The 26,210-nt window shown below is 43.2% G+C and overlaps 1 protein-coding gene across 1 annotated transcript in view; it reads left to right on the top strand.

The window, feature by feature from the left end:
* Positions 1 to 10,008: 10,008 nt before the first annotated feature.
* Positions 10,009 to 26,210, top strand: part of LOC121654514 (glutamate receptor 1-like) — a 157,111-nt gene continuing 140,909 nt past the window's right edge. The window contains exon 1 of the mRNA XM_042008688.1: positions 10,009 to 10,333. Coding sequence (XP_041864622.1) covers positions 10,228 to 10,333 — 106 coding nt within the window. The 5' untranslated portion in view covers positions 10,009 to 10,227. The remainder of the gene's footprint in view (positions 10,334 to 26,210) is intronic.

Genomic DNA, 26,210 nt, shown 5'->3' with positions numbered 1-26,210 from the left:
ACTGAGAGGAAATGAAGATTAAAAGCATAAACTTTGGCTTCTTCAGCAGGCACATGCGTCATGCTGAAGCAACTTTCTGTCCCTGTGGTGTTCAACATTAATTAGCTTTCCCGATAAAATATCATTTGTTTTATTTTTCAGTTTAGCACAAACCATCAGATCCATCCTCGCTGCCAACATGCAGTCACTAATTGAATAGAGCTGCTCTGTGATGCCATGCTTTTTATTGATTGTAGCTTCCTCCTGCTGAGCTCCCTCATGGAAACAAAAGTCAACTAAAGTGCAAACCTCCTGATCTTCTCTTCAGCTGTCTGCAGTTTCGATGCTCAGAGGCAAGAAAACGGTCAGTGATGAAGAGAACTTTCCAGAAGCGAGTTCCAGTAAACGCACTCCTGGATGAGACAGAGGCATTGGGGGGAGCCAGCTAGGCAGCAGAGAGACGTGTCCCCCTGCAGAGATGTGACTGCAGAGGCAGCTCTCCCTCTGAAAACATTCATAATCTGACCCAGAATCAGATCCAAGAGCAATAAATGTGGAAGAATTAGTCCTGATGCCAAAACTGCAGAGTCACAGAGTCTCTGCTGTGTCTGTTCACCACCTACAGAGAATTCAAATGATGTCTGAGAAAAAAGTAACTGCAAACCAAACTATGTGCTTCTTATTTATTTACATAGAGGATTTATTTTTTTTATATTTTACTTGTAGCTATTTTTAAATATGTCCTCTTACAGATTTAACCCTAGTGCCCTCCTCAAATTTAATACCATGTGGTGACCTTCATGGCCAGAAATGTCCACAAACAAAAACTGCTATAAAATCATCACACATCAATATTAGTTCCTGCTTTAAAAAATAACAATTTAACATTCAACCTGCTCAAAACTCAATTTCAATATATTTTTTTTATTTTAACCCTTTACATACCAATGTGAATATTTAAATGACTGCCTCATTCATTACAAAAAACAAAAATTGAAATGTTTTCCATATAATAAATGTCAGAGGAATTGGTCTTTGGTGGCGATTAGACACTTGCATATGTTAAAGATTAGCAACAAAATTATTTTTATTGCATTGGTATTTTTCATGTAGTGTCAGAAACTTCCTTGGGGGACCCGCAGGGAGGCAGAACATTAAGGTTAAAGCATAATCAGAGCACATTTTTTTCTTCCACATCTATGATTGTACTCATACTTGGGGAACATGAAGGCTGAACATTTAAACTGGCTTTCACACACATCACAGTACATATGCCCTACATGGCTAAAACAGTGCTGTGTGGGCACAATGCTCTCATCATTTATTCATTCTTCCATCGTTTGTAATAGAAAACTGCAGAAGCTTCATTCTTTCACCAGCCTGCTGGCAGCTTTAGATGGTTTAATGTATAGAAAGACTGTATGTTGGACCTGAAGGCAGCAATAGGGGCTTGCAAACAGCTGCTGCTTCTTTAGCTTTGAGACATAAAAACCAGCTCACAGCACAAATGCACAAAATGTTATGAAACAGCATGAAATTTTGATTTGAGCACAGATCGCAGGGGAAGAGAACAAGTTAAGGATTTGTTGAAAACAATGTTGTGCCTTTTTTTAATTTGCAAATAAAGAAACGCTGAAATAATCATGTGTAAGAACAGATTTTCATAGCTGTGTTTACAACCTCCTAGTGCATAAGATAAGAAATAAAATGAGATCAAAAGTACCAGTCAAAAGTATTGTAATTTACACATTACAGTCCTTCCTTACAGCTTCCTGTCAGTCACACATATGAAATGAACCTGTTCTGGTTGTGGAGTGAGGCCACGCCTCCAATCACCTGCTGATCCTTCTTGTAGAGAACGTGCACCGACCTCACCACGCTCAAGACTGTGGGATTGATCCACCATGTAGGGGGAACCAGCATTCTGTTTCCAGCCGCTCAGTGGTCGTCGTCTTGTTCATCTTTTTCAGAATTTCTCACGAGTATTTAATCTTTTTATCTTTTCATCTTTTCACTAAGTTGTGTCCTCACCTGCAGCAGCTGTAAACAGAAATGATGCAGCAGATTTTTATCCGTCTTGGAGGCAGCTCAGTGATAAACACACCCCAGAAACTTCTCCAGCTGATGTGCTTCTGGCTGAGCATGGGTTGGATATAAAGGACAGTTTGGGCTTCATGTGAGCAGAAGTAAAGATGGCTGCATTTCTGAGGTGTCAGCTAGATTAACGGGATGTTGAGAGAACAGGAGAGGTGGTACACCTGAGAATCCAGGTAGAAAGGCTTCCTGCTGCAGAGTTTTACATCTGGATGGAACCCCGTGTACAGATGCATCCTCAGGCTGGATGTTTGTTGTTTTCTGGTTAACATGAGTCCCAGTCGGATTCTGTCACACATTCAGGACTGTTTACTGGTTTCAGACTGGAACTCATCACATCCAGGTTTTTTTCTTTTTTTTTTTTTGTTCTTGTAATAAATAAATATCCTTCTCATAATTTTGCTTAAACAAGATATATTAAATAAATTAATCCTGTATATTTAGACATATGTCTGTTATGGCGAGTCAGACAGGTAATGGTTTTGGACCCCAAGATGCAGACACAGAGCAACCAGACGACAGAAGATGGGTCGATTAGGAAAGGGTTTAATGGAGGTTTGAGCAGAATCAGGAAAACAGTTTACCGGTGACCACAGTGGTTCACGGCTGACCAGACAGAGCGAGTGGCAGGCGGAGTGTAGTGTGGAGCCGGCAGGAGCTGGAGATGAGGGAATAAATGAGAGCTGGGGAAAACAATCCAGGAGGTTGGTGAGGCAGGACTGACAGGATCCAGAGCACCAGGAGTCTAGACACAAGACAGGATTGTAAGACACGAGTAGGATCAAGACGGAGAACTAGAGAGGCCACAATATACCAGGAAGGTCACTGGACGATCCAGCGAGGAATGTAGAAAGGTCCGATGTTTAAGTATAGTGGTGGTTAGATTGGTGGATGAGATCCTGGTGTGGAGATCAGCCCAGGTGAGGTGATTGCTGCCTTGGTAACTCTCCTGGCCAGGAACAGACATGACACACAAGACAGACAGAGGGAGCCAGATGCACACACAAGGGCAATCCAGGAACACACACACAGGGGAAACAGACAGGAACCCTAACAATGACCTGTCCTAGAATATATTCATTTATTATAAATGAATCGACAACAATGAACAGATAATAAATATGATTTCAGAATCAGAGGGGAGTCTTTGCTCTGAAAATGTGGAACTTAGCGATGCCCATCACTGTCTATTTTTTTAAAACCCACCCAAAGAACCATTTTTATGATCTGGTCTTCGCTCTAGCATGAAACTCTTGTGTTTTATAGTTTTATAGTTTTATTATTCCATTGTTTTACTTCTGTTGTTTCTGTTTTTACTCTGCATTTTATTTAATTTGTAAATGTTTTGCTTCTATACTGTGTTCATAACTTTGTTCAGCTGATGTGTTAAAGTGCTCTATAAATAAAGCTGAGTCGAGCTGGTTTGCATAATTTACTGCCAGATAGCCCAATCACCTGCCCTAGAGTCACACTTTCTAACTTTGTTTCTTCTTTTCTTTCATTTCTTCATGATCCTTCTCAGTGGGTTGTGACTTTTGTTTTAAGCTGATCAATAGAAATGGACACAACTCTGCAACAACTGATCAGGTGTGAAATGAATGCATAATCCGACCAAATAATATTTGTTTATTTATTTTATTCTAATTCAGTTATTTAGGAAAGGTGATCCCAGCAGCATGAAGCAGAAAATACAACACCTGACAAATCACCTCAGAGACCTTTCCTAGCTGATCTGGTCCAGATTTTATCAGCAAACCACCATCAGTCGTCACATCTGCCTGTCAGCATGTGAGCAGTGCGTGGGCTTAGATTAGACCATTTGATGTAGCTCCTGTGTTGCTGTAGATAAACCAAATGAGCTGCTTTCTGCTGCTTCAGCTAACAGGGCCTGTCAGAGTCCATACGAGAGAGGAGGTGAAGGACAAAGTGATGTCAGGCTGTTTACTTACAGGACTTCTCACAACATTTGGGATTTCATTTTACTGACTGCATTCAGCAAAACTTTCAGTGAGATTCTCTTGACTGCTGAGGCTTCTGTATTCCTTTGTCTAGATCTGAGAAGTGGAAGAGGAGCTCTGATGAAGAACATCTCATCCTCAAGGTTGAAAAAAAAAAAACACATTTTCCCAATAAAGAACTTTGCTTTCATTCTACAGGTTTACAGCAGAATAAAAGCAGAAAGAAGCAGCTCCCAGTCTGGCTTCACGAGACAAAACCTCCTCCTGTCTATGAAACCGGCTCCCAGTCTGGCTTCGTCAGGCGGAATATGTGTGGTTCCACACACAGGAGGTTTCAGTCACACTTCGAGAGACTGAAACTTCCTCCTCTCTGGAGCTTCCAGTTTTGCAAACAGCCTCTCTACTTTTGGACTGAAACTTTCCTTTTTCAAAAACCTTTGAGTTAGTTTGAACCATAGACTGTATATAAAAGATGGACAGAGCCTCACCTGTAGGTTTCTGAAGAGCAAAAGTGAAGCCCGTTGGGCGTTCCCACTGTCGCCATCTTGGTAGCTTAATGCATGTCATTAGTCCCGAAAAATCCAAAAGCTGGGCAAAGAGGTGGAGCTGAGAGGGGGACTGTGAAGGTGGGGGTGGATGATTGACAACCATCAAATTCTGAGCTGCCTGTAGTTAACTGAGGTAGGCGGGCTAAAGCTAAAGCACGCTGTTAGCCGGCTAAAAATCGAGGTTGTGCTGCACTCTCCCTTTTTGCCATGGATATTGGATACCTGTCAATCAAAAGGACAATCAAAAGGACAATTATGCCAAATTTCAAGAATAAATAACATCCAAACGGATGAGTTAGAAAAAAAAAATTGACCCCCTCATAGTTGTCATGAAGGTAAACTTGACCTTTAAATCCTAAAATGGATTTTTGAACCAAACTTTAAACATGTTTTTTTTTCTGCTGTGAAGTTGTCCTTTTTAATATGGGAGTCTATGGGGATTGACTCTGTTTTGGAGCCAGCCCCTAGTGGATGAGGGGTGAACTGCAACTTTTTGCACTTCAGCATAGGCTTCACATTTTACAGGCGGAGGTTGCCAGTTGGTTTGGACTCATGTGGCCCTGAAGCATCTCTTAGTCACACTGCTGTAAAGTCAGGTGCTGAATACCTTGTCTTTCCTATCTGACTGTTTGACTTCGCTTCAAGTTCATTCACCTTTTCCAAAACAAAAGCACAGACAAAAGGAAAGACTTGAATTTCTCAGCATTTACAGCTTGACCCTGGATGAGTTTTTCGTTGCACTGTTTGCTTTCAAGTGGCACCCAAGTGAAACACGCTGCAGAAACACATCAACAGAGCTTGGAGGATGAGGCATTTTCATAAAGTCTGAAGTTGATCATTTGTTCTGTTTCCAGCGGATCCTCCCACGCTGCCTTTAGCCTGTTAGTAAAGTACAGATAAATTAATTATGGAGGAAGGCGGATGAAAGAGGGTGATTATTTTCTTCTCTATCTTTGTTTTGTTTTGGCAAAGTGGCTGTCTAGAAAGTGAATGGAAGGGGATTATCAGCGTTCCATTATTCTTTGTGTGGGTAAAATGTGTAGGAGGGAAGCTGTTTTGCGATAAGGAACCAGCAACTTCGTGTTTAGCCCAATTAAACACTGACATTGAACTCTGAAGAGTCTGAATTGATAGCATACATGAAAAAGCTATGAGATAGTCACTGATTCTCTTTATATAATGATGATATACTGCTGGAATTAAAATTACCTGTACCATTTTAATCTTGGTGTAACAGTGTTAATGGCATGGTACTCTACTTCAATCCAAAATGAGAGATCTCAACAGCAATTGAATAAATCACCATAAAATGTGATATAAATGTTCCTGATCCCCTGACGATGGACCCTACAAACTCAGATCAGCACTGGTTCCAACCAAGGTCTGCAGAATAGCATCTCTGAACACACAACACTTTGCAGAAGACCACACCAGGTGCCTCCTGCCAGCTAAGAACAGGAAACTGAGGCTACAATTCACACACACTCACCAACACTGGACAATAGAAGATGGAGAAACGTTGCTGGTCTGATGAGTCTCTATTTCAGCTTCACATTCAGATGCTAGGCTCAGAATCTGGTGGAAACATCATGAAAACATGGATCCATCCTGCCTTGGATCAACGCTTCAGGCTGCTGCTGGTGTAATGGTGGGGGGATATTTTCTTGGCCCACTATGGGGCTCTTAGTACCACCATGGCCTGGTTTAACCAGCACAGCCTACCTGAGTATTGTTGCTGACCATGTCCATCCCTTTATGACCACAGTGTAGCATCTTCTGATGCTACTTCCAGCAGGATAATGCGCCATGTCACAAAGCTCAGATCATCTCCACCTGCTTTCTAGAACATGACGATGAGTTCACTGGACTCCAACGACCTCCACAGTCACCAGATCTCAGTCCAGTAGAGCAGCTTTGGGATGTGGTGGAACGGGAGATTCTCATCATGGATGCAGCCGACAAACCTGCAGCAGCTGTGTGATGCTGTCATGTCAATATGGAGAAAACCTCTGAGGAAGTTTTCCACCACCTGCTTCCATCTATCACAGCAAGAATTAAGGCCTTCTGGAGGAAAGTGGTGCTGGCAAGGTGGACCTGGGGAGTGTACGTTGCTCTTGATGTTATATCTCACAACACTCATGATGAAAGCTGCTCCATCCTCCCACAACTTCTCCCTCCTTATAGAAAGCCTTAAATGTTTTCTGTATCCTGGGGGCATGCAGAAATTTGTCAGACTGCAGGGGGAAGGGGCTTTAAAAATCAACACTTCAGGGGGTAGGTCATGGGGGGTGGGGGGTGGTGTGGGGTCAAATTCTTATGTCATGTGACTTCACGCATTTCAAATTATGTCCATACATTTATATCAAATTTCCCAAACAGAGACCTACATGGTGATCCTGAGCTTTTTTTTCTTGTTAATTGCATCTTCTCTTTAAGGATAATTTAATCTATTCGTGATTAAAAAATAATAACAAATCAATAAAAAAATCAATAAATAATGAATTATATTTACATAACATGGATAAACAGGTATTGAACGTCTGTATGCTGGAGCAAATGTTGTCCAGATGGGGATATAAAAACAGAGATGATAATTATCACATGTGTTTTTCAGACTAAACTGCAGATAATCAATAAAATAAACGTCTTAAATACTGATGTTTCATTTAAATGTGTATTACTGATTAATTCTCCAGTATTTAGGTTATTTCTGTCAGTATGTCCTAAGGCAGAGATGATGGTTCCTGATGGTTGATCTAAATCAGAGGAAGGAAAAGTGAAGAATTATATTCTATTATAGTTTGTGTTGCTGATTGAGGGAGATTGTTATTGACCATTTCTACATCCTGGCCATGACAGGGCGATGCAGGATGCACCAGGCTGGACAGACCTCCATCATGACGTGCAAAGTCAAAACCATCAAAACCATTTCCACAGCTTCCAGTGACAGAGTGAGACTGGTATAGCTCCAGAGAGAAGATGTTTGCTTAGAAACAGGAATAAGACGTTTTATTTATTTAAACCGACATTTGTTTGCAGGGTGAATAATATGCTTTTTTCTCCACTTTTTTAAAACTGTGAATGCAAAACATCAAAGAGAGCAGCTAATGAATTGCTTATACACCACCGTTCAAAAGTTTGGGGTCATCTTCCTATTGAATCCCATGGCAAAGTGACCCCAAACTTTTGAACGGTAGTGTATGTTTTAAAAGCTTACACATTAAATATTTAAAAAAATCGAAAATGCTAACTTTATACCCTAAATGGAGATACAAACCGTAAAATGGAAACTAAAGGTCATATTTAAAAAAAAAAAAAAAGATGAAATTGTGTTAAGCTAGCCTATAAACATAAAAAAGGCAACTTTTATTTTTACCAAAATTTGCCCATTTGAGAGGACTTCTAGTAAAATGATAGACAATATCTGCTCTGATGTGCTAATCTGAGTCGCATTTCCCTCCCGCCACCTGTAGCTGCTGCTTTACAGGTTGGATTTATGGGTCATATGAACAAGCGACAGCGATGACCTTTGACTGGAAAATGTGTTGGAAATCAAAAAATACTGTTATGCAAAGGTTTTAATTCATGTGATGTGAGCAGTTATATGCCAAACCATAACAGAGTCAACGTAACCCCAGAAAAGAGAGGAAGCTTTGTTGTTGTTGTATAGTGGTGAATAGCGAAACTTTGTTTAGCCACATTTAAAATGTTCAGATGTACATATATACTAATAAACAGCCAGGTGTATGGAAATAAATAAATAATCAAATTACTATGCAATAATTAAAGTAAATGTGCAAACTAAAAAGTGTATAGAATTACAGCGAGTGCAAACAAGCCGTATATTACTGTAGAAGCTGGCTGGGCCATAACATGGGTCATAATTTTACTTATTTATTTATTTTATTAATTGGTTGAGTTATTTCAAACATGCAACAGACAATCCAGGCAAACCACAATAATCTCTACCTTACTTTGCTTATTAAATTTAATGTGAGGTTGTTCAAACTGGTTCACTACAATACTGGAGCCTTTTTAATGACATTGCTGACTTTAATACCTTTGCTTTTCTTGGGCTCCTCTATCTTAGTGATTCCAAACCTGGGGTCTGGGACTCCACCAAGAAGCACAGAGGGTCCCTGAGACTTTGAACATTAAGAGCTATTGTGATGTCCACACATTGTCCCTATTTTAAGAAAAAAAAAGTAAGGCTCTATTAGTAAGTTAATTAAATTACCTTTGGCTTTATGGAAGGACAGGACCCAGCCAGAATGCATTATTTATGGTGAGAATCTCCCTTTTGAAAGCATAAAACCAAACATGGTTTCAGAACAGGGTGGGGCAGGGGGGTCCATGGCTTTTTAGTATATGCATGAAGGGAGTCTTTTCTTCCTGCTCTTTTTAACCTGTACTTCAGCTTTCTGTTGCGTTGTTGTGGCACTACAGTAATCTGCAGCATAATTCAGCTTTTGATTTAGCTAACAGCATTTTATGCACAGGCCTATAAAAGAGCTGATTTTGGAGGTGAACACTGAATATCACAAGTGTTGTTATTTATCTAGAAATTAAAACCCTAACATGACAGACTGCATCATTACATTTTGTAATAGCTAAAAAATGTGGTTTAATGTGATTTTTAAAGGATTAAAATCCTTTAAATAATTAGTTGTTTTGAGGTTTTTCCAAGAAAAATATAAAAATAAAACAGAAAAAGATATAAATCTGTAAGGTTTTATAGCAGTTTTTTGGAAGTGGACCATTTTGTCTGTAATGACCTAGGAAAGCAATGTCCAGCACCTGTCCTTGAGGGCTACAGTCCTGCAGATTTTAGATGTTTTCCTGCTCACAGTTGTGCATAGGGCCCCCAAATGGCTCGCTGCAGCTGATTATCTTAAAAATAATAACACTTCCAGATATTTTCCTTTACCTAATTTCTGATCATATTTCTACATTTACTCCATTTACAAGTCATCTTTTTATTTCCTCATTTATGTTTTCTTCTTTCCAGATTTATTGTTTTATGGCCCTTCTGTTGTTCCGTATCAACTGAAAGTCATTAAATCCAATCAGCATTTCTGAAAGCTCTGAAAACAACTGGCAGACACGTGGAATGCGTCGCAGCAGCTTGTAGAGTCTTTAATAAAGAATAAGAAGTACATCAGTGTGATTAATGTGGTGGAAAATCAGTTTAAAGTAACACATCTTGCTGTCATGGTCCGAACATCATAACATGGATCTATTTGCTTCATTTGCGCGCGCTCCACTTAAGGAAACCTAATTGAATCCAAACTGAGTAAATACATCCTTTGTTTTATGTTCATGTGAAGCTCATCGAGAGAAAGAGAGAGAGAGAGAGCGAGATAGAGAGAGAGAGAGAAAGAGGGGTTGAGAAATGGAGAGATAGAACAGTGTGAGAGTCGGAGCGGACGCGGCAGCAGAGCTTACGCTCCAACCATCAATGTTAGACCAGAGGAAGAGAGTCCGAGTAAGAGAGCAGACTTCGAGAGAGTGACCGGAGCGGACCGCCACTGGATGTGGGAGTCTGGGGCCGGCCTACGGTGGATCTTTGCCGGCCACGGTGTGAATGGGATTACACCGGTTGTTCCGCGTCTCCTGTCGGTGCTGCTGCTGCTGCTGCTGGAGGAACCATGCGGCTGCAGAGCTTCCCGCTCCCCTCGGTCCTCGCGCCGCCGCTGCTGCTGTTGCTGATTGGGCTCTGCAGCGGCACAAGTTTCCCAAGTAACATCAACATTGGTGAGTGAGCCGCGGGGGTCGCTGCGCCCCCGGGACCAAGACCCGACTCCATTCTTATTATTTTCCTTTGGTTTTTCCAACAATTTAAGAAATTGATCCATCCAGGATTTAGCGTGCATGATCGGACTGCTGATTTTGGCGTTGATGTGCGTTGTTCCACAAATATACAAGCTTTTATTTAAAAATACATCACCCTAAGGTCCAATAAGCGGAAATTTAAACAGTTTCTCCACCAAATCCCTCAGTTTTCACACCATCTTGGTACAATATATCATCTTATAGTCAGTTTTTGGAAAGGATTTGATCCAACATCAGCACAAGTGTAGCATCCCCAAGACTTCAGATAATCCAATAATATTGCTGGAAAATTCTTGTGATGAGTAAAATCTTGTAAAGGAAGCCTCAGCCAATAACCCTGGTGGCTGGTGTCCCCTCCGGCTTCCAGTCTGTATTTATATATTCACGTTGTGATTTACAATATTTTGTGTCCCTTGCACTTTAATATTCCTGAAACGTACAGAGCAATACACCCAGAGTGTCGTGATTTGAATTAGAAAAAATGTGTTTTAGTTTTAAATAATTCAGATCTGTCCCAAAAAAATACCATAATGATCAGGAATACAGACAATTAAATGTAAATATATCAAATTATTCTTTGTATTGTGTTCACTAATGTAGCTGTTGTGGCACTACAGAATTCAACAACATGGACAGATTCAATGATCTAAAAGGAAGAGAGTCATGAATGTTCATATTTATCATTACTGGTCATGTTATTGACACAATTCCCATTATTAGATCTAGCATCTCAGGTAAAGGCTTAAAGGAGAATGAGTCTCAGTTATGTACAGGGCATCATATGGACAATATGAGTCATCGTTTCTACTGAGTAAAATATGCACAGAATTGTGGAAAAAATCATTAACATTTCAGGAAAAAGAAGCTACAGTTTATTAAAAACTTGTACAAACACTGAATCTAAATCTAGTATATGAGGCAGAACCAGAGTTGATCCAGTTCTAAGGAGCTTGGAAGTGAGTAATGGGTCTGAGCAGCTTTATTGATTCTCCTAAAGAAGCTTTTTTCATTTCTTAAAGTATTCTCCATGAATAGTTCTCCAGGATCCTTGAAGGACTTTCCAAAGTTCTTCCTTGGAAGTTTCTGCCTTTTGTTTCATTCTCTGTCCAGATGATCCCACACTGCTTCAGTATTGTTGAGGTCAGGGTACTGGGTAGGATCCATCCCACCATCAGACCTGCTTAGGTCCGGGTTCTAGGATCCATCCCACCATCAGACCTGCTTAGGTCCGGGTTCTGGGAGGATCCATCCCTCCATCAGACCTGTTTAGGTCTGGGTTCTGGGAGGATCCATCCCTGTATCAGACCTGCTTAGGTCCGGGTTCTGGGAGGATCCATCCCTCCATCAGACCTGCTTAGGTCCGGGTTCTGGGGAGGATCCATCCCTCCATCAGACCTGTTGAGGTCTGAGTTCTGCCTTTCTTCCCTTCCTTAAGAATGGCTTCTTGACAGCCCCGTTTCCACGAAGACCATTTTTGATGAGGCTTCGGTCAACAGTACATGGATCAGCCTCAGGTCCATAAGCATCTCTCAGGTCCTGGTTCGGATGTTTACCAGATTTCAGATCCTGTTAATCTGCTGTAGATAGTTTTTAGTCCTGACTCTTCTTCTGTCCTCCACGTGTCCAGTTGCTGCCTCCATGCTGAGATAAGCAAAGTTTCCAGCTACCAACTGATTGGGAATCACCTTGTTGCTGCTAAAATCCTGTTTTCTGTCTGTCAGACTGTCTGATCTTTGCTGGTTGGGAAGAGAAATGTGAAGGAATGAGGACTGGATCAGGACTTTTGAACAGAACTGGATAAAGGATAGTCTGTGGTAACATGTTGGAATCGGGACCATGGACAGAGTCTGTGGTAACATGTTGAAATCAGGACCATGGGCAGAATCTGTGGTAACATGTTGAAATTAGGACTGTGGACAGTGTCTGTGGGAACATGTTGAAATCAAGACCGTGCACAGTGTCTGTGGGAACATGTTGGAAATTAGGACCGTGGACAGTGTCTGTGGTAACATGTTGAAATCAGGACCGTGGACAGTGTCTGTGGTAACATGTTGAAATCAGGACCGTGGACAGTGACTGTGGGAACATGTTGAAATCAGGACCATGGACAGTGTCTGTGGTAACATGTTGGAAATTAGGACCGTGGACAGTGTCTGTGGTAACATGTTGGAAATTAGGACCGTGGACAGTGTCTGTGGTAACATGTTGAAATCAGGACCGTGGACAGTGTCTGTGGTAACATGTTGGAAATCAGGTCCGTGGACAGTGTCTGTGGTAACATGTTGAAATCAGGACCATGGACAGTGTCTGTGGTAACATGTTGGAAATTAGGACCATGGACAGTGTCTGTGGTAACATGTTGGAAATTAGGACCATGGACAGTGTCTGTGGTAACATGTTGGAAATTAGGACCATGGACAGTGTCTGTGGGAACATGTTGGAAATTAGGACGTGGACAGAGTCTGCGGTAACATGTTGAAATCAGGACCGTGGACAGAGTCTGTGGTAACATGTTGAAATCAGGACCGTGGACAGTGTCTGTGGTAACATGTTGAAATCAGGACCGTGGACAGTGTCTGTGGTAACATGTTGAAATCAGGACCGTGGACAGTGTCTGTGGTAACATGTTGAAATCAGGACCGTGGACAGAATCTGTGGTAACATGTTGAAATCAGGACCGTGGACAGTGTCTGTGGTAACATGTTGAAATCAGGACCGTGGACAGAATCTGTGGTAACATGTTGAAATCAGGACCGTGGACAGTGTCTGTGGTAACATATTGAAATCAGGACCGTGGACAGTGTCTGTGGTAACATGTTGAAATTAGGACCGTGGACAGTGTCTGTGGTAACATGTTGAAATCAGGACCGTGGACAGTGTCTGTGGTAACATGTTGAAATCAGGACCGTGGACAGTGTCCAGTGTACCATGTTAAAGCTCATCCTGCCGTGGGTGTACGTTTTTTTCTGATCTGTTCTGATTTCTACCATTTTTATGTTAAGCTTTAAGTTTAATGCTTCATCACTTGTATGTCTTCTGGTTTGTGATGGTTTATGTTGTTTTCTCTCCTCACACCTGGATCCTATCAGACATTTACTCTAAGTAATCCACCCTGTTTTCCTGTGTTCACTCCAAGATCCTCGTCTTTATTTGAGTCTTTTATGTCTCGGCTGCCTGCAGAGTTTGTTCGGCTGCTTCCTCTTATTCTCTCAAGTTTTGAACTTCTGTTTTTGGACTACCTGCAGATGCAGCATTGTTTTGTCTGTTTTTGTTAGTTTGTGAAAGATTCTGTAGTTTATTTATTTACCAGCTCAGTTCTAGAGCCTTAGCTGCGTTTGAGACAAAGTCAGCACAATGAACTCAAGGTATCAAATGTAAATACTTTTTGTAATCAGGCTGACATGTTAAAAAGTTCAATTAATGATAATAAGTATTGTTTACATGTGTTTTATATAAAATGTTTCCTGATGTTGGTGCAGGATGCTTGACCAAACCAATATATGAGCTCTATTTTCAGTTTCATTGTCAGTGGGGATGACAAGAAACTCAACAATTAATGGCCAAAAAAAAAAAAAAAGAGAGAGAGAAAGGAAGAAATGAAAAAGGAAATGTTAACATTTGTTAACCTGGTGAAATCTGCTTCATCTCCTTTTATTTCCATTTGTGCTTTGCCTGGGTAGGTTGCATTCAGTGGTGTGAATTAGGCAGTTGTGTGCTGCAGAGCGTGGCACTCTCCCAAAATGAAGTTTTAATGTGATTCATCAGCCCACTGGTCTGGACTCCTGCTGCAGTTTGCTCTCTGGTTTGATGCTGACAAAGTATCATGTTGAACTAACCTGAATGTTATTGGAATTAATTTGGTCCTGCTATCTGAGCCTGCATACCAAGAAGAGTTTCCCTTCCGAAAAGCACTAACATTGATTTTCTCTGCATATTTATTTATTAAAAAAGAAGTAGAAAAAAAAACCTTCTGTCCAGCCCACATCATTCAATTAATGTTGACATAATCCCCCATCATAGTATTAGCACGTTTTATGGCATGCACAACTTGTTCTGAAATATGCAGAGACCTACAGTACAGACCTGAAATATATTTAATCACCATGATGTCTTTGATAAATTTGGTCTCTTGTGACTTTAGTAAAGAATTCCTGCAAAAGGCAAAATAAATAAATAAATAAATAAAACTGGAGACTAAAAATACGACCTTAAAAATAAGAATCTTGACACATTTACCCGATGACATCACCCACTTGATTTCAAACATATCTTCTATGGCTCAGGAGGAGGAGGAGTTATTTTCCAACCGGAAGGTCGGTGGATCGATTCCAGGCTTCCCCTAACTTCATGCCTAAGTGTTCTTGGGCAAGACACTGAACTTTGCATTGCCTCCCGATGTATCTATTGGGGTATGGATGTGTGTGTGACTGGGTGAATGTGATATGCATTGTAAATTGCTTTGAGTGAATGTCACAACTCTCATCCAATGCAACACTAAAATACTCACATGCTTGAAGGTCAGAGTGCAACTGTGATTCAATAGCCGTGTTAGCCGATATTCTGTGTTCAACAGTGTGGCGGGACAGTTGGACGTCTGTTACCATGCATTTTAGTTTGTCGTTTTCAGGGGACAAGATTTCAACAATGTCACTGAGGCATTTTTTAAAAAACTCCTCTTCATTGTCTGGCTTTTTTGCCCGCGCAGTGTTCCAGGCTAGTTGATACGATGCAAGGTATTCTTGCATCGTATCAACGGTTTCTGAGTGCTTTGTAATTTTTTTGGAAAACTGCATTTGCTTTTCTGCCTGACTTTTCAAAGTGACCAACTTGTGCTTGCAAAGTTCAGTCCATTTTGGAAATTCCTGGGCAATGTTAGCATGGAGTGAGCTGAAGTGGCGCTGAAGATTTGAAGCTTTGAAATGCGCCAATGATGCCTGACATAGAAGGCAGAATGGATTGCCATTATGTTCAACAAAAAACTAAAAAATATACCACTGTGGAAATTGTAGAAAGGAAGCGAAGAGACAATTTCTCACTTTAACTACACAACTCGTGTCGTTTTATTCCAAAACAGAAGAACAGACTTTTTTAGGAAAAAACAATATGGAGGCGCCCGTGGAGACAGACAACAGGAAACCCCAGATACAGTCTTGGGGTTACCGGGCAACAGTGAACAACTTGCTATAACGTTAAACACCAGTCTATATTACTGCACGGTGAATTATGTACTTAAGAGTCCACTACACATGTCCCCCCAGAATTCACCGTGGCAGACACAAAACAGAAACCACCATGAAAAAGAAAGAAAAATCAACGAGGCGGCGGCCGGATCACACGACCGGAACGACTTCGCTGAACAACAGCGGGGACGGTGACCTCTGCAGGAGAAGGTCCCGAGGTAACAACAGAGGGTAAGCAGGTGTGGGACGGGGAAACCCGCAAGGGGTCACCCGGGGACACAGGACCGGTTGGAGGTCTCCCCCGTAGCGGGGGTTGGGCAAGCCCGACAGGTCCGTTCAAATCCAGGTGAGCCGGCTTGAGGCGGTCCACTGAAATGCGCTCGGCCTTACCGCCCATGTCCACCACGAAGTATTTATCCCCCGTCTCTAATACCCGGAAAGGGCCGTCATAAGGACGCTGCAGTGGCCCGCGATGAACATCATGGCGAATGAAGACGAAATCTGCTGACTGTAGACGTGGGGGAATGTAGGACTGCGGCAGGCCATGCTGGGAGGTTGGAACAGAAGCAAACAGCTGCGCTTTATCCGCGAGGACCGTGCAGACCACGGGGTCGTAACGTCAGGAAAAAATCCCCAGGGACCCTCAGAGGCTGGCCGGACACCAGCTCCGCAGACGAAGCCTGGAGGTCCTCTTTAGGGGCAGTCCTGAGGCCCAACATGACCCATGGGAGCTTATCAACCCAGTTGCTGTCCCTGAGACTGGCCCGGAGGGAGACCTTCATGGAACGATGGAAACGTTCACACAAGCCATTAGCTTGTGGGTGATAGGCCGTGGTACGGTGGAGCTTCACCCCTAAGCCGTTTGCCACCGCGTTCCAGAGCTCCGAGGTGAACTGTGAGCCCCGATCCGAGGAGAGATCAGATGCAGTGCCAAAGCGGGCCACCCAAACACCAATAAATGCCCTTGCCATCTCCGCAGCCGTAGCCGATGTTAGCGGAGCAACCTCAGGCCAGCGGGTTGTCCTATCCACCATGGTAATGAGGTAAGTGAAACCAAGAGAGGGGGGAAGGGGGCCAACCAGGTCCACATTCACATGGTCGAACCTCCTTTCCGGCACCGGGAAAAGCGCCAGGGGAGCTGCAGTGTGGCGGTGAACCTTGGAACACTGACAGTCCACGCAGGTGTCCGCCCAGTCCCGCACATCCCTCTTTAGACCACGCCAGACAAACTTGGACGCTACCAAATGCTGGGATGGTTTCCTACCAGGGTGAGAAAGACCATGTACCGCATCCATCCGACCCTCACCAAAGGGGACATCCTTCAGCTGAAGGCCAGTAGCCTCGGTCCTGAGCGACTGGACCATCGGGTCGGAGGTTTGATCAGCTGCCATGCGGGCATAATCGAGCCCCAGGTGGACGACCCCAGTCAAAGCGCGGGAGAGGCAGTCTGCGACAACGTTGGTCTTGCCCGAAACATGTTGTATGTCCGTGGTGAACTCTGAGATGTAGGACAGTTGCCGTTGCTGTCGGGCAGACCAAGGTTCAGACGCCTTAGACATAGCAAAAGTGAGAGGTTTGTGGTCAACAAAAGCAGTAAACCGCTGGCCCTCCAGCAATGAACGGAAATGTCGGACAGCGAGGTGCAGTGCAAGCAGCTCCCAGTCGAAAGTGCTGTATTTGCGTTCATTGGGGCGGAGCTGCCAGCTGAAGAAAGCGAGGGGTTGCCAAGCGCCGGCCACCCACTGCTCATGTACAGCACCCACCGCATAGTCCGAGGCATCCGTAGTGATTGCGATGGGGGCCTCGGGTGATGGGTGAGCGAGCATCGTAGCATTGGCCAAAGCGGTTTTGGCATCAGTGAAAGCGGCCGTCCTCTCAGTGGTCCAGTCCACCAACTGCTTGGGGGACCTGCCCTTCAAGACCTCATGTAGTGGTCGCATGAGGGCTGCAGCTTTAGGAATGAAACGGTGATAAAAGTTCACCATACCCAGGAACTCCTGAAGGGACCGCACAGTAGCCGGGCATGGAAAATCCAGCACCGCTTGTACCTTAGATGGGAGCGGGACAGCCCAATCCTTGGTGATCCGATGACCTAAGAAGTCAATGGTAGTTAACCCAAACTGACATTTGGCTGGGTTGACGATCAGTCCGTGTTGGTTGAGACGGTCAAAGAGGGTTTGCAGGTGTGACAGGTGTTCGGCAACTGATGTACTGGCCACCAAAATGTCGTCCAGGTACACGAAAAGAAAGGGCAGTTCACGCAGAACAGAGTCCATAAGACGTTGGAAAGACTGAGCCGCATTTTTAAGGCCAAATGGCATTCTCAAAAACTCAAACAGTCCGAAAGGGGTAATCACGGCTGTTTTGGGGACATCTGAAGGGTGTACTGGGACCTGGTGATAACCACGGACGAGGTCCACCTTTGAAAAAATTACTTTACCAGCCAGGTGCGACGAAAAGTCTTGGATGTGAGGCACCGGGTAGCGGTCCGGTGTTGTAGCCTCATTCAACCGGCGGTAATCACCGCATGGGCGCCACCCACCGCCGGGCTTAGGAACCATGTGGAGAGGTGAAGACCAGGAGCTGTTTGAGCGGCGGATAATTCCAAGGAGCTCCATGCTGCCAAATTCAGCTTTGGCGATGGCGAGCTTGGCTGGGTCCAGGCGCCTCGCACGGGCGTGGACTGGTGGGCCGGTGGTGGTAATGCAATGCTCCACTCCGTGTTTGGGTGAGGTGGACGAGAAGGTGGGCTGCGTAAGTGCCGGAAACCTAACTAGCAGGTGATGGAACACGTCAGCCTGCGGGAGCACCGCTGAAAGTCTGAAAGAGTCTACAGCACTCAGGACGCAGTCGAAAGAAGAGAAGGTGGTGGCGTGAACCAAACGACGGTTCTTGACATCTACTAGCAGGCCATACTCACACAGAAAGTCTGCGCCCAAGATGGGGACTGCCACCTTGGCAGTAATGAAATCCCAGTGGAATCGTTGTCCACCAAAACACAGTTCTACCTTACGGGTACCAAAAGTTTGTATGGGAGTACCGTTAGCGGCCTGTAGGGGGGGGCCTTGTCCCCCTGCTAGAATGTCCAGTCTTGATGCGGGCAGGACGCTCCTCTGCGCGCCGGTGTCGCACAGAAAACGGCGCCCCGAGATGACGTCATGGATGAACAGCAGCCTGTTTATGGAACCGGCACTCATGGCCACTACTGAGCGCCGGCTCTGGCGTTTCCCGTCCCCGTGTAGCCGCAGGGAGCACGGCAGCGCTTGGCTTTTGATCCAAAACGTGCATGATAATAACACCAACTCTGTCCGGAGTGGTGGCGGGGGGGGACCGTCGCTGCAGTGAGCGCCATGTCGCCGGAGACCGTTACAGCAGCAGAGAAATCCGTGTCCGGTGCCGCAGCTGCGAAGGTGGCGAGTGCAGAAGGAGCCGGTCCGTGGTGTCGGCTTGCCAGAAAAAAAAACGATTGGCTTCCTCAGCCAGGGCACGGCAGTCCGTGATGCTGGTGTTAGCCAAAGCGGCTCGTACCGGGGAAGGCAGCTGTCTCAGAAAGAGTTGGACGAAGAGGAAATCGGGTGCATGGTCCCCCATGAGATCCAACATCCTGTCCATGAGCTCGGAGGGTTTACTGTCACCCAGACCTTGCAACGAGAATAGACGACTGGCCCGCTCGGCATCGGAGAGTTCAAAAGTCTTGAGTAGGTGAGCTTTGATTTGAGCATACTTATTGTCCGCCGGTGGGTTCTTTAAAAGACTGACCAATCTCGTGGCTGTAGCACTGCTGAGTGCCGCGACAACATAGTAGTACTTGGTGGCGTCCACGGTAATGTCCCGCAAGGCGAACTGTGCTTCAGCCTGGGCAAAACACGCCGAGGCAGACGACTCACAGAACTCTGGCAGCTTCAGAGACACCGCGTTCGTAGTCATCGTCGATCGGGAGTTTGTGGAAAACGTCCACGTCGGGGTCACCAGTGTGGAAATTGTAGAAAGGAAGCGAAGAGACAATTTCTCACTTTAACTACACAACTCGTGTCGTTTTATTCCAAAACAGAGGAACAGACTTTTTTAGGAAAAAACAATATGGAGGTGCCAGTGGAGACAGACAACAGGAAACCCCAGATACAGTCTTGGGGTTACCGGGCAACAGTGAACAACTTGCTATAACGTTAAACACCAGTCTATATTACTGCACGGTGAATTATGTACTTAAGAGTCCACTACACCACACTGTTAAAAACGTCCTGCGTTCATCTTCAGATTTTCATTTTGCTGTGCATTTTTTCCATGCGATTTTGAGAGCGAACATGACACAAATTGTTTTCTTCCTACAGGTAAACTTTATTGAACTCAAACAAATTCAACAGGCACATAAAAAAAAAAACAAAAAAAACTAAACAAAAAAAACAAAAAAAAAAACAAACAAAAAAAAAACACAAACTTCGATATGAACGTAAGAGCCGCATGAAACCAGGCACAGAGAGCCACAGGTTGGCCACTCCTGTTCTTGATCATAATGCAGAATTAATTCAGCATAATCTCACCAACCATCTCTGTGCTGATAATATCTGTCCTAGATGTAGTAAACTCGAAATTTTTATTTGCAACACTAAACAAATTTTAGTTTGGTTCATCTTTCATAGACTGGACAAAATTATGATATAACAACCCAAATGCATATGTGAAGAACAATGATTGCAGAAAGGCACCAGGCAGGGCTGCCCGCTTTCTCCTTCACTTTTTGCTATTTTTATTGAACCCCTAGCTGCATCCATGAGACAAAATAAATAAATTAAAGGCATCCATGCCAAAAATATAGATAACATAAGTCTTTATGCTGATGATGTATTACTTTCCCTCCAGAACTCCCCGACATCTCTCACCCAGACAATCACTAAGACTATAGGTATGCCCATTAACTGTGACTTACAAAACATACCCATTAATACAATACAGTCTGGAAATATTAGATATTTAGGCATAAACATTTCTCCCAGATCACTAGAAATAACAAAGCTAAATTATGTCCATCTTCTTAAAACAACAGAGAATGATCTCTCATGGTGGAGGTGCTTACCCATATTACTCATGGGGAGGGTTGCCACAATTAAAATGATGGTTTTACCTGAAGTCAACTACCTGTTTTCAATGATACCCACTAAACCATCCTGCAGCTGGTTTAAGTCACTGGACACACATACCTCTAAATTTCTATGGAAAAACAAGCCATCACATATGAGTCTAAAAGCTTTACAACAGATTAAAGACAGAGGTGGATTGGAGCTACCCAACTTTAATCACTATTTCTTTGCTAACAGGCTACAATATGGCTTAAACCTGGTGGTCTAGATGAACCATTGTTAAATGTAGAGGAAGCATTGTGTGAGGATCTGGTTATATCTGACCTACCATTTATCAGCTCAGCCATCAAAACACATAAGTGTTTTAAAAGCATCAACATCAGCTCCTCTTTATTTGGCTTGGTGGGACTTTACAAAAATAACCAAGTCTTCACTTATTCCATATAAGCTTACACCCATCTGGAACAACCCTGACATCCTGAAAAACAAAGATGATTAACTTCACTCAATGGAAAAATAAAGGAATAAAACAGTTAGAACATATAACAGAATAAAGGAAATGTATTATAATTTGATATAAGCACTTTATAATATGGAATCAGTAGCACAACATTTTTAGAATACCACCATCTTAAATCAATTATATGTAAAAAATATACCATTAACCAATTAAACTTGCAGCTACCTATCAGGGTAGCAGAATTCATGAATCTCAATGCCCCAAAGCTATTATCAAAAACATATAGACTATTATCTAAACTAGGAGACTCAGTCTGTCTTCCAACTTCAAAATGGGAGGCTGACTTATCCAGTAACTTTAATCAAGATGAATGGTCACAAATTTGTTTGAACACCTTTAAAATGACTAAAAATTTCAATATGTAACTAATACAATTCAAAATTCTGCATAGAACTCATTACACAGGACAAAGGATGTTCGGGATGGGTCTACCACAATCAAATATTTGCTTACACTGCACTGAAAACATGATTAGCATCTACTTCCATGCCTTATGGTCCTGCACACCTGTCTGCAGATTCTGGCTTCAGGTATGTGAAGATGTGTCAACATGGTTTAAATGTAATATTCCCTCAAACCCCACACTGTCCCTACTAGGTGACTTGGGTGAAAGTAACATGGTAATTAACTCTGCACATATGATTCTCATGATCTTATGCATCACAAAGAAAGCTATTCTTGTGAACTTGAAAACCAAAAATAATCAGTGTATTCAGCAGTTTAGGAATCTCTTACTTGATCACTTCAGTATTGAGACTAAAGCCGGATTTATGGTCACCTAACGTCTGACTGTGGTTGTTTATGGCGTAGCTGATGCTGATGAGTTTGCTTTTGCACTCAAGTGTAGGGGATGAGCGTTGTTTTGGTGTAGTGTTGGAGTTTCTCCTCCTAATCGGAAGGTGGCAGCAGGGGTGGTATCGGCCGGTAAACCAGGTCAGAGTTCTTTTGATGATTTACTTCAGTTCGATAGGTATTTTCTGTTTTTAAAACAACAATGGCATTCAGTATGGTTCAGTGTCTTTATATTATTGTGGAAGAAAACAGAGAAATAATTCGATCAGCCTCTCATCAATTTGATCCGCTGGTTATTGATTTTAAGAAGATCCAGATATCCAGCAACACGTGAGCTCAAATTGACCAATCACAAGGGAGTACCTCTGCGTTACCGTCTGCGAAGCAGGGGTGCACGTCTGGTCTGGAAGAGGTGCGCGTCGAGCCTCTGCGGAGCTACGCCGAGCCTATGCTGGTTACGCAGACGCCATGCAATCATAAATCCTACTTATGTGTGCATCCTCAAAGAATCAGCTGAATTTTCCTCCCTCTGGTCCCTGGGTATGGCCTGGGGGCAGGAGGTGTATAGGGGCTTGAAAGAGGGTTGAGTGGGGTTTGGGGGATTGTAGGGTGTTACGGCCCTCAGGCTTTCCTGCCTGTTGCCTAATTGAATTATTGACTGGATTGACTGACTGCAGGAATTTCTTCAGGGATCCTCCTTTCTGTCCCTCTGATTTGTCAACGACCAACCAAGGAGCGTGACCGACTTCAAAAATGACGATCACCTTTCATTCGGGGCAGCTGTGGACAGAGGGACGCAGTTTGACTTTTTGGAAGCGTTTGCCTGTGTGTGCTGTTCGGATATCCTGTTTGGATTGGAGATTTAGTGTGAAGTGTTAAGTTTGTTGTTTGATAGTTTGACAAGATCTATCCCTGCCTGAGATGATCTCTTTGAGTTATTGTGAACTTGTTTCTTTGATATTCCGCCACTGTGGGCGTTGACCGTTTTTTTTTGGGACACTTTTAGGCTATGTCGACATGGCACCGAAGCCGGTTCAGGTGTGAAAACGGTGGCGAAAACTAGTAGAAAGGCTTCAACGTCCCCACGACACAGCTGTAGTACATACTACAAAGCTGTGGGGGGCACTAAAGAGTAACACTCCAAAGCTAGAGCAAAACAGCATGTGTGCACATAAAGGCTCACTGTGTGTTGCAGGAAGTTCACATCAGAAGCAGAGAAGAGAAGATAGCTGAGGAATCATTCTAAGCAAAAGAGAAACATTTCTTTGGACTAATAAAGAAGTTGAGCTTCTTCTTCAAAAAAATGCTTGACTACAAAACATAAAAAACATGAGGAAGGGTGGATTGGGAATCGCACGTGTTCGTCACATTGACGTCATATCCTCAAGTTGTGCGGCTTCGCTGTACGCACAGTACCGCAGACGGTAGAGGACTCAAACTGATCCACTTTGGTACCTGGCTTCAGACATGGTCGGTTTCATGGAGGCTAGTCCCTGGCTTCGTGGGGAAGAAAGGGCGGTTTGCTGAAATACTTTTGTGTTATTGGTGCAATCCGGCGTCGTGGGGACAGCCCCTAAGTTATCTTTTTGTGGTTTGTTGGTTGGTTGTGATTTGTGTTTACATGAGTTTTTTTTTGTTGAGGATTATTGAGGATTTTTATTTGGGGATATTAGAAATTTGGAACCCATTTGTATATATTTCATTTTGAGTATTTGTAAATAAATTGTTTTATTTCTTATATTCCCCGTAATCCGTCTCGTATGTTCGTTCTCTTTTTCCCCTAGACAAAAGGGGCAGGCGCTGGGGTGTGTTTTGGGGTGAGACTGAGTGGTTTGTGTGTGTTTATGCTGTGTGTGTGTGTTTATGCTGTGTGTGTGTGTGTGTGTGTGTGTGTGTGTGCGTGTGCGCCAGGATGAGTGGGAGTGGGCAAGGATATAGGTGTGTATGTGGGGAGAGATAACATGCACTTGTGCGGGAGGCCTGAGTGGGCCAGGGGGTGTTGTGCCATGGGACTGGGCTGTCCCACTGTCATCCTCCTCCTCCTCTAGGCTGTTGGTGGCGGCTCAATGGCTGCACTCGCTGTGTGTCCTGGTTGTGGGGGACAGCTGCTCCTGGCCTGTCTTGCCCTGGGGGGCTTTCCAGGGAATGAGGGCGCCTACTGCTGCCAGCTGCTCAATTTCTGGATTTACATCCCTGGACACCTCTCCTTTTTCACTCTTGACACCTCTGGGCTCTTGGGGCCCCGGGCCCTTCGCTCTGGCAGCCCTGGATGGTTGATGCCTGGCAGGGTCAGCGGCTGCCGATCTTGGCCCGCAAATGTGTGCGTTCCAATTCTTTTAGCATAAGTCTTCCTGAATATATATTAGGGGCATTATGGTACCATAGACTGTTTTTCAACTGGTTAAACACCCGCTAACATCCAGCTCTCAAATGCAACTAGGTGTTTAATCTGCATCCGGATGAGAGTTTTCTCTGACCCCATCTCAGCTCAGCAGTGGTTGGAACATAAAACCTAGTTATACACATTAGTTTTCAGCTCACATTTTCTTTACAGACACATACATCTTCTGACTGTAACGTCTGATGAGTAATATCATGTCCTCATGATGTCCTCTGGGTGGTGGTGGTAAATCATACCAGTGATTTTAACTCTGCAAAGCATTGATGAGAAAGCCTGCTGCTACATGAAACAGGAAATTATTTAATCAGTGTGTTTTAGCATATGTAGCAGTGTTTAAAACACTCTTCTCTACTTAAACAAGGGTGTAAAAGATGCTACATCCCTTCTCTGGTTTGAGTTTGCCACTTGGCAGCTGTATGCTGTATGATTGGAGACTGGCCTCATTTTGAATCCCCTGAAGATACTTCTTAGGTGGTACTCAACCATGTACTTTACAGTTAGTTATCCAGTCAGATGGCTGCTGATTTTCAGTTGCACCTCAGAGAAATTGCATGAAAAGTTTTCAGATTAGTGGTGGAAAAACGTAAGGTTTGATTTCTCAACGACTGGAGACAAAAGAAGGGATTTTCATGTCTTGGTGTGACGATAGATGTTTTGTATAGATGGCATAAAAAAACAAAAAACAAAACAAAAAAAAAAAAAGACAAAAAAAAAACCATGACTTTCTTTTTCACTCAGGAAACAGCAAAGGGTCAATCAGTCAGGAGTTAAGTGTTCAGATTATTTCATGTAGCCCTCAAAACCGTTATGTTAAGAGGGTATGAGTGCCTGGAAAATGGCTCCAATAAGAGCTGCCAGAAGAGGCTTTTAGCAGCAGTTTCTGACATCCACTTATTATTGTTAGAGACAACAGTAAAGCCTGTGAGCTGCCAGTTAGCTTGCAATGAGATGGAAACAGGGGTGAAATGCTCTTGATTTTTATCTTTAAACCTGTTCTGTGGAGTTAGAAAACTTATAGCCCTGCAGAGCAGAATGTCAACAACTTGTTTGGTTATGTTGTCATGACAAACATTCATGGGTGCTTTCACTCATTTAATGTTATGCTGTGTTTAGGGTTACAGGCATTTTATGTTTTTATTTAGAAGGGGAAATTGCAGTACAAGCTCAAAGATCGACTTGGATATTCAGCTAGAGATATTGCAGTAAAAAAACAATGTATTATACAAAAAATCTCCAGATTTGCGAACGTGGTTGTGGACATAAACGTTGTTCTCACTTACGGGTTGTGTGCAAACAGACTCAGACGAGGAAAACTAACAAACATAATGACAAAATGATGAATAAAAACAAAAATCAAAAGTAATAATCAAAATGTGCAATGAAGCCTGGTTTTCCTTATTTTAATGTGTTAACTTGGTTATAAATAATCACAGAGTGAGATTCAAGTCATGCAAAAGCGGCTTCCTATGCAAATGTGTCTTTAAGTCCTCCTGAACCTGGTCCTGGAACGTACCAGGGTGAACATCCTCATGGTGTCATGGCTAAAGGGGTAAATGTAAATGGTACACTGTAAGTTTTCATTACATAGCCTACTGTACCTTTTACAGCTTGGAAAACAAATTTCCATCTACTTTGCATCTGAAATGAAACCTTCAGTGAAAGTGGTCTTATCAACCAAGCAACCAGGGTGTGATTTCTTAGTAAAACTAATTATTATGATAAAAAAATACACTGTTGTAGTAAATTTTAATGATGAAACACCACATTTAGCAGGTGGATGTGGGAGTCTCAGGTGACTTGGACCTTTATGGGGTGATATTCTTGTGGC

This window comes from Melanotaenia boesemani, chromosome 15 (genome assembly GCF_017639745.1).
Source record: "Melanotaenia boesemani isolate fMelBoe1 chromosome 15, fMelBoe1.pri, whole genome shotgun sequence".
NCBI classification, from domain to species: domain Eukaryota; kingdom Metazoa; phylum Chordata; class Actinopteri; order Atheriniformes; family Melanotaeniidae; genus Melanotaenia; species Melanotaenia boesemani.
The sequence above is the reverse complement of the archived record's forward strand: the minus strand, read 5'-3'. Positions and strand labels throughout refer to the sequence as shown.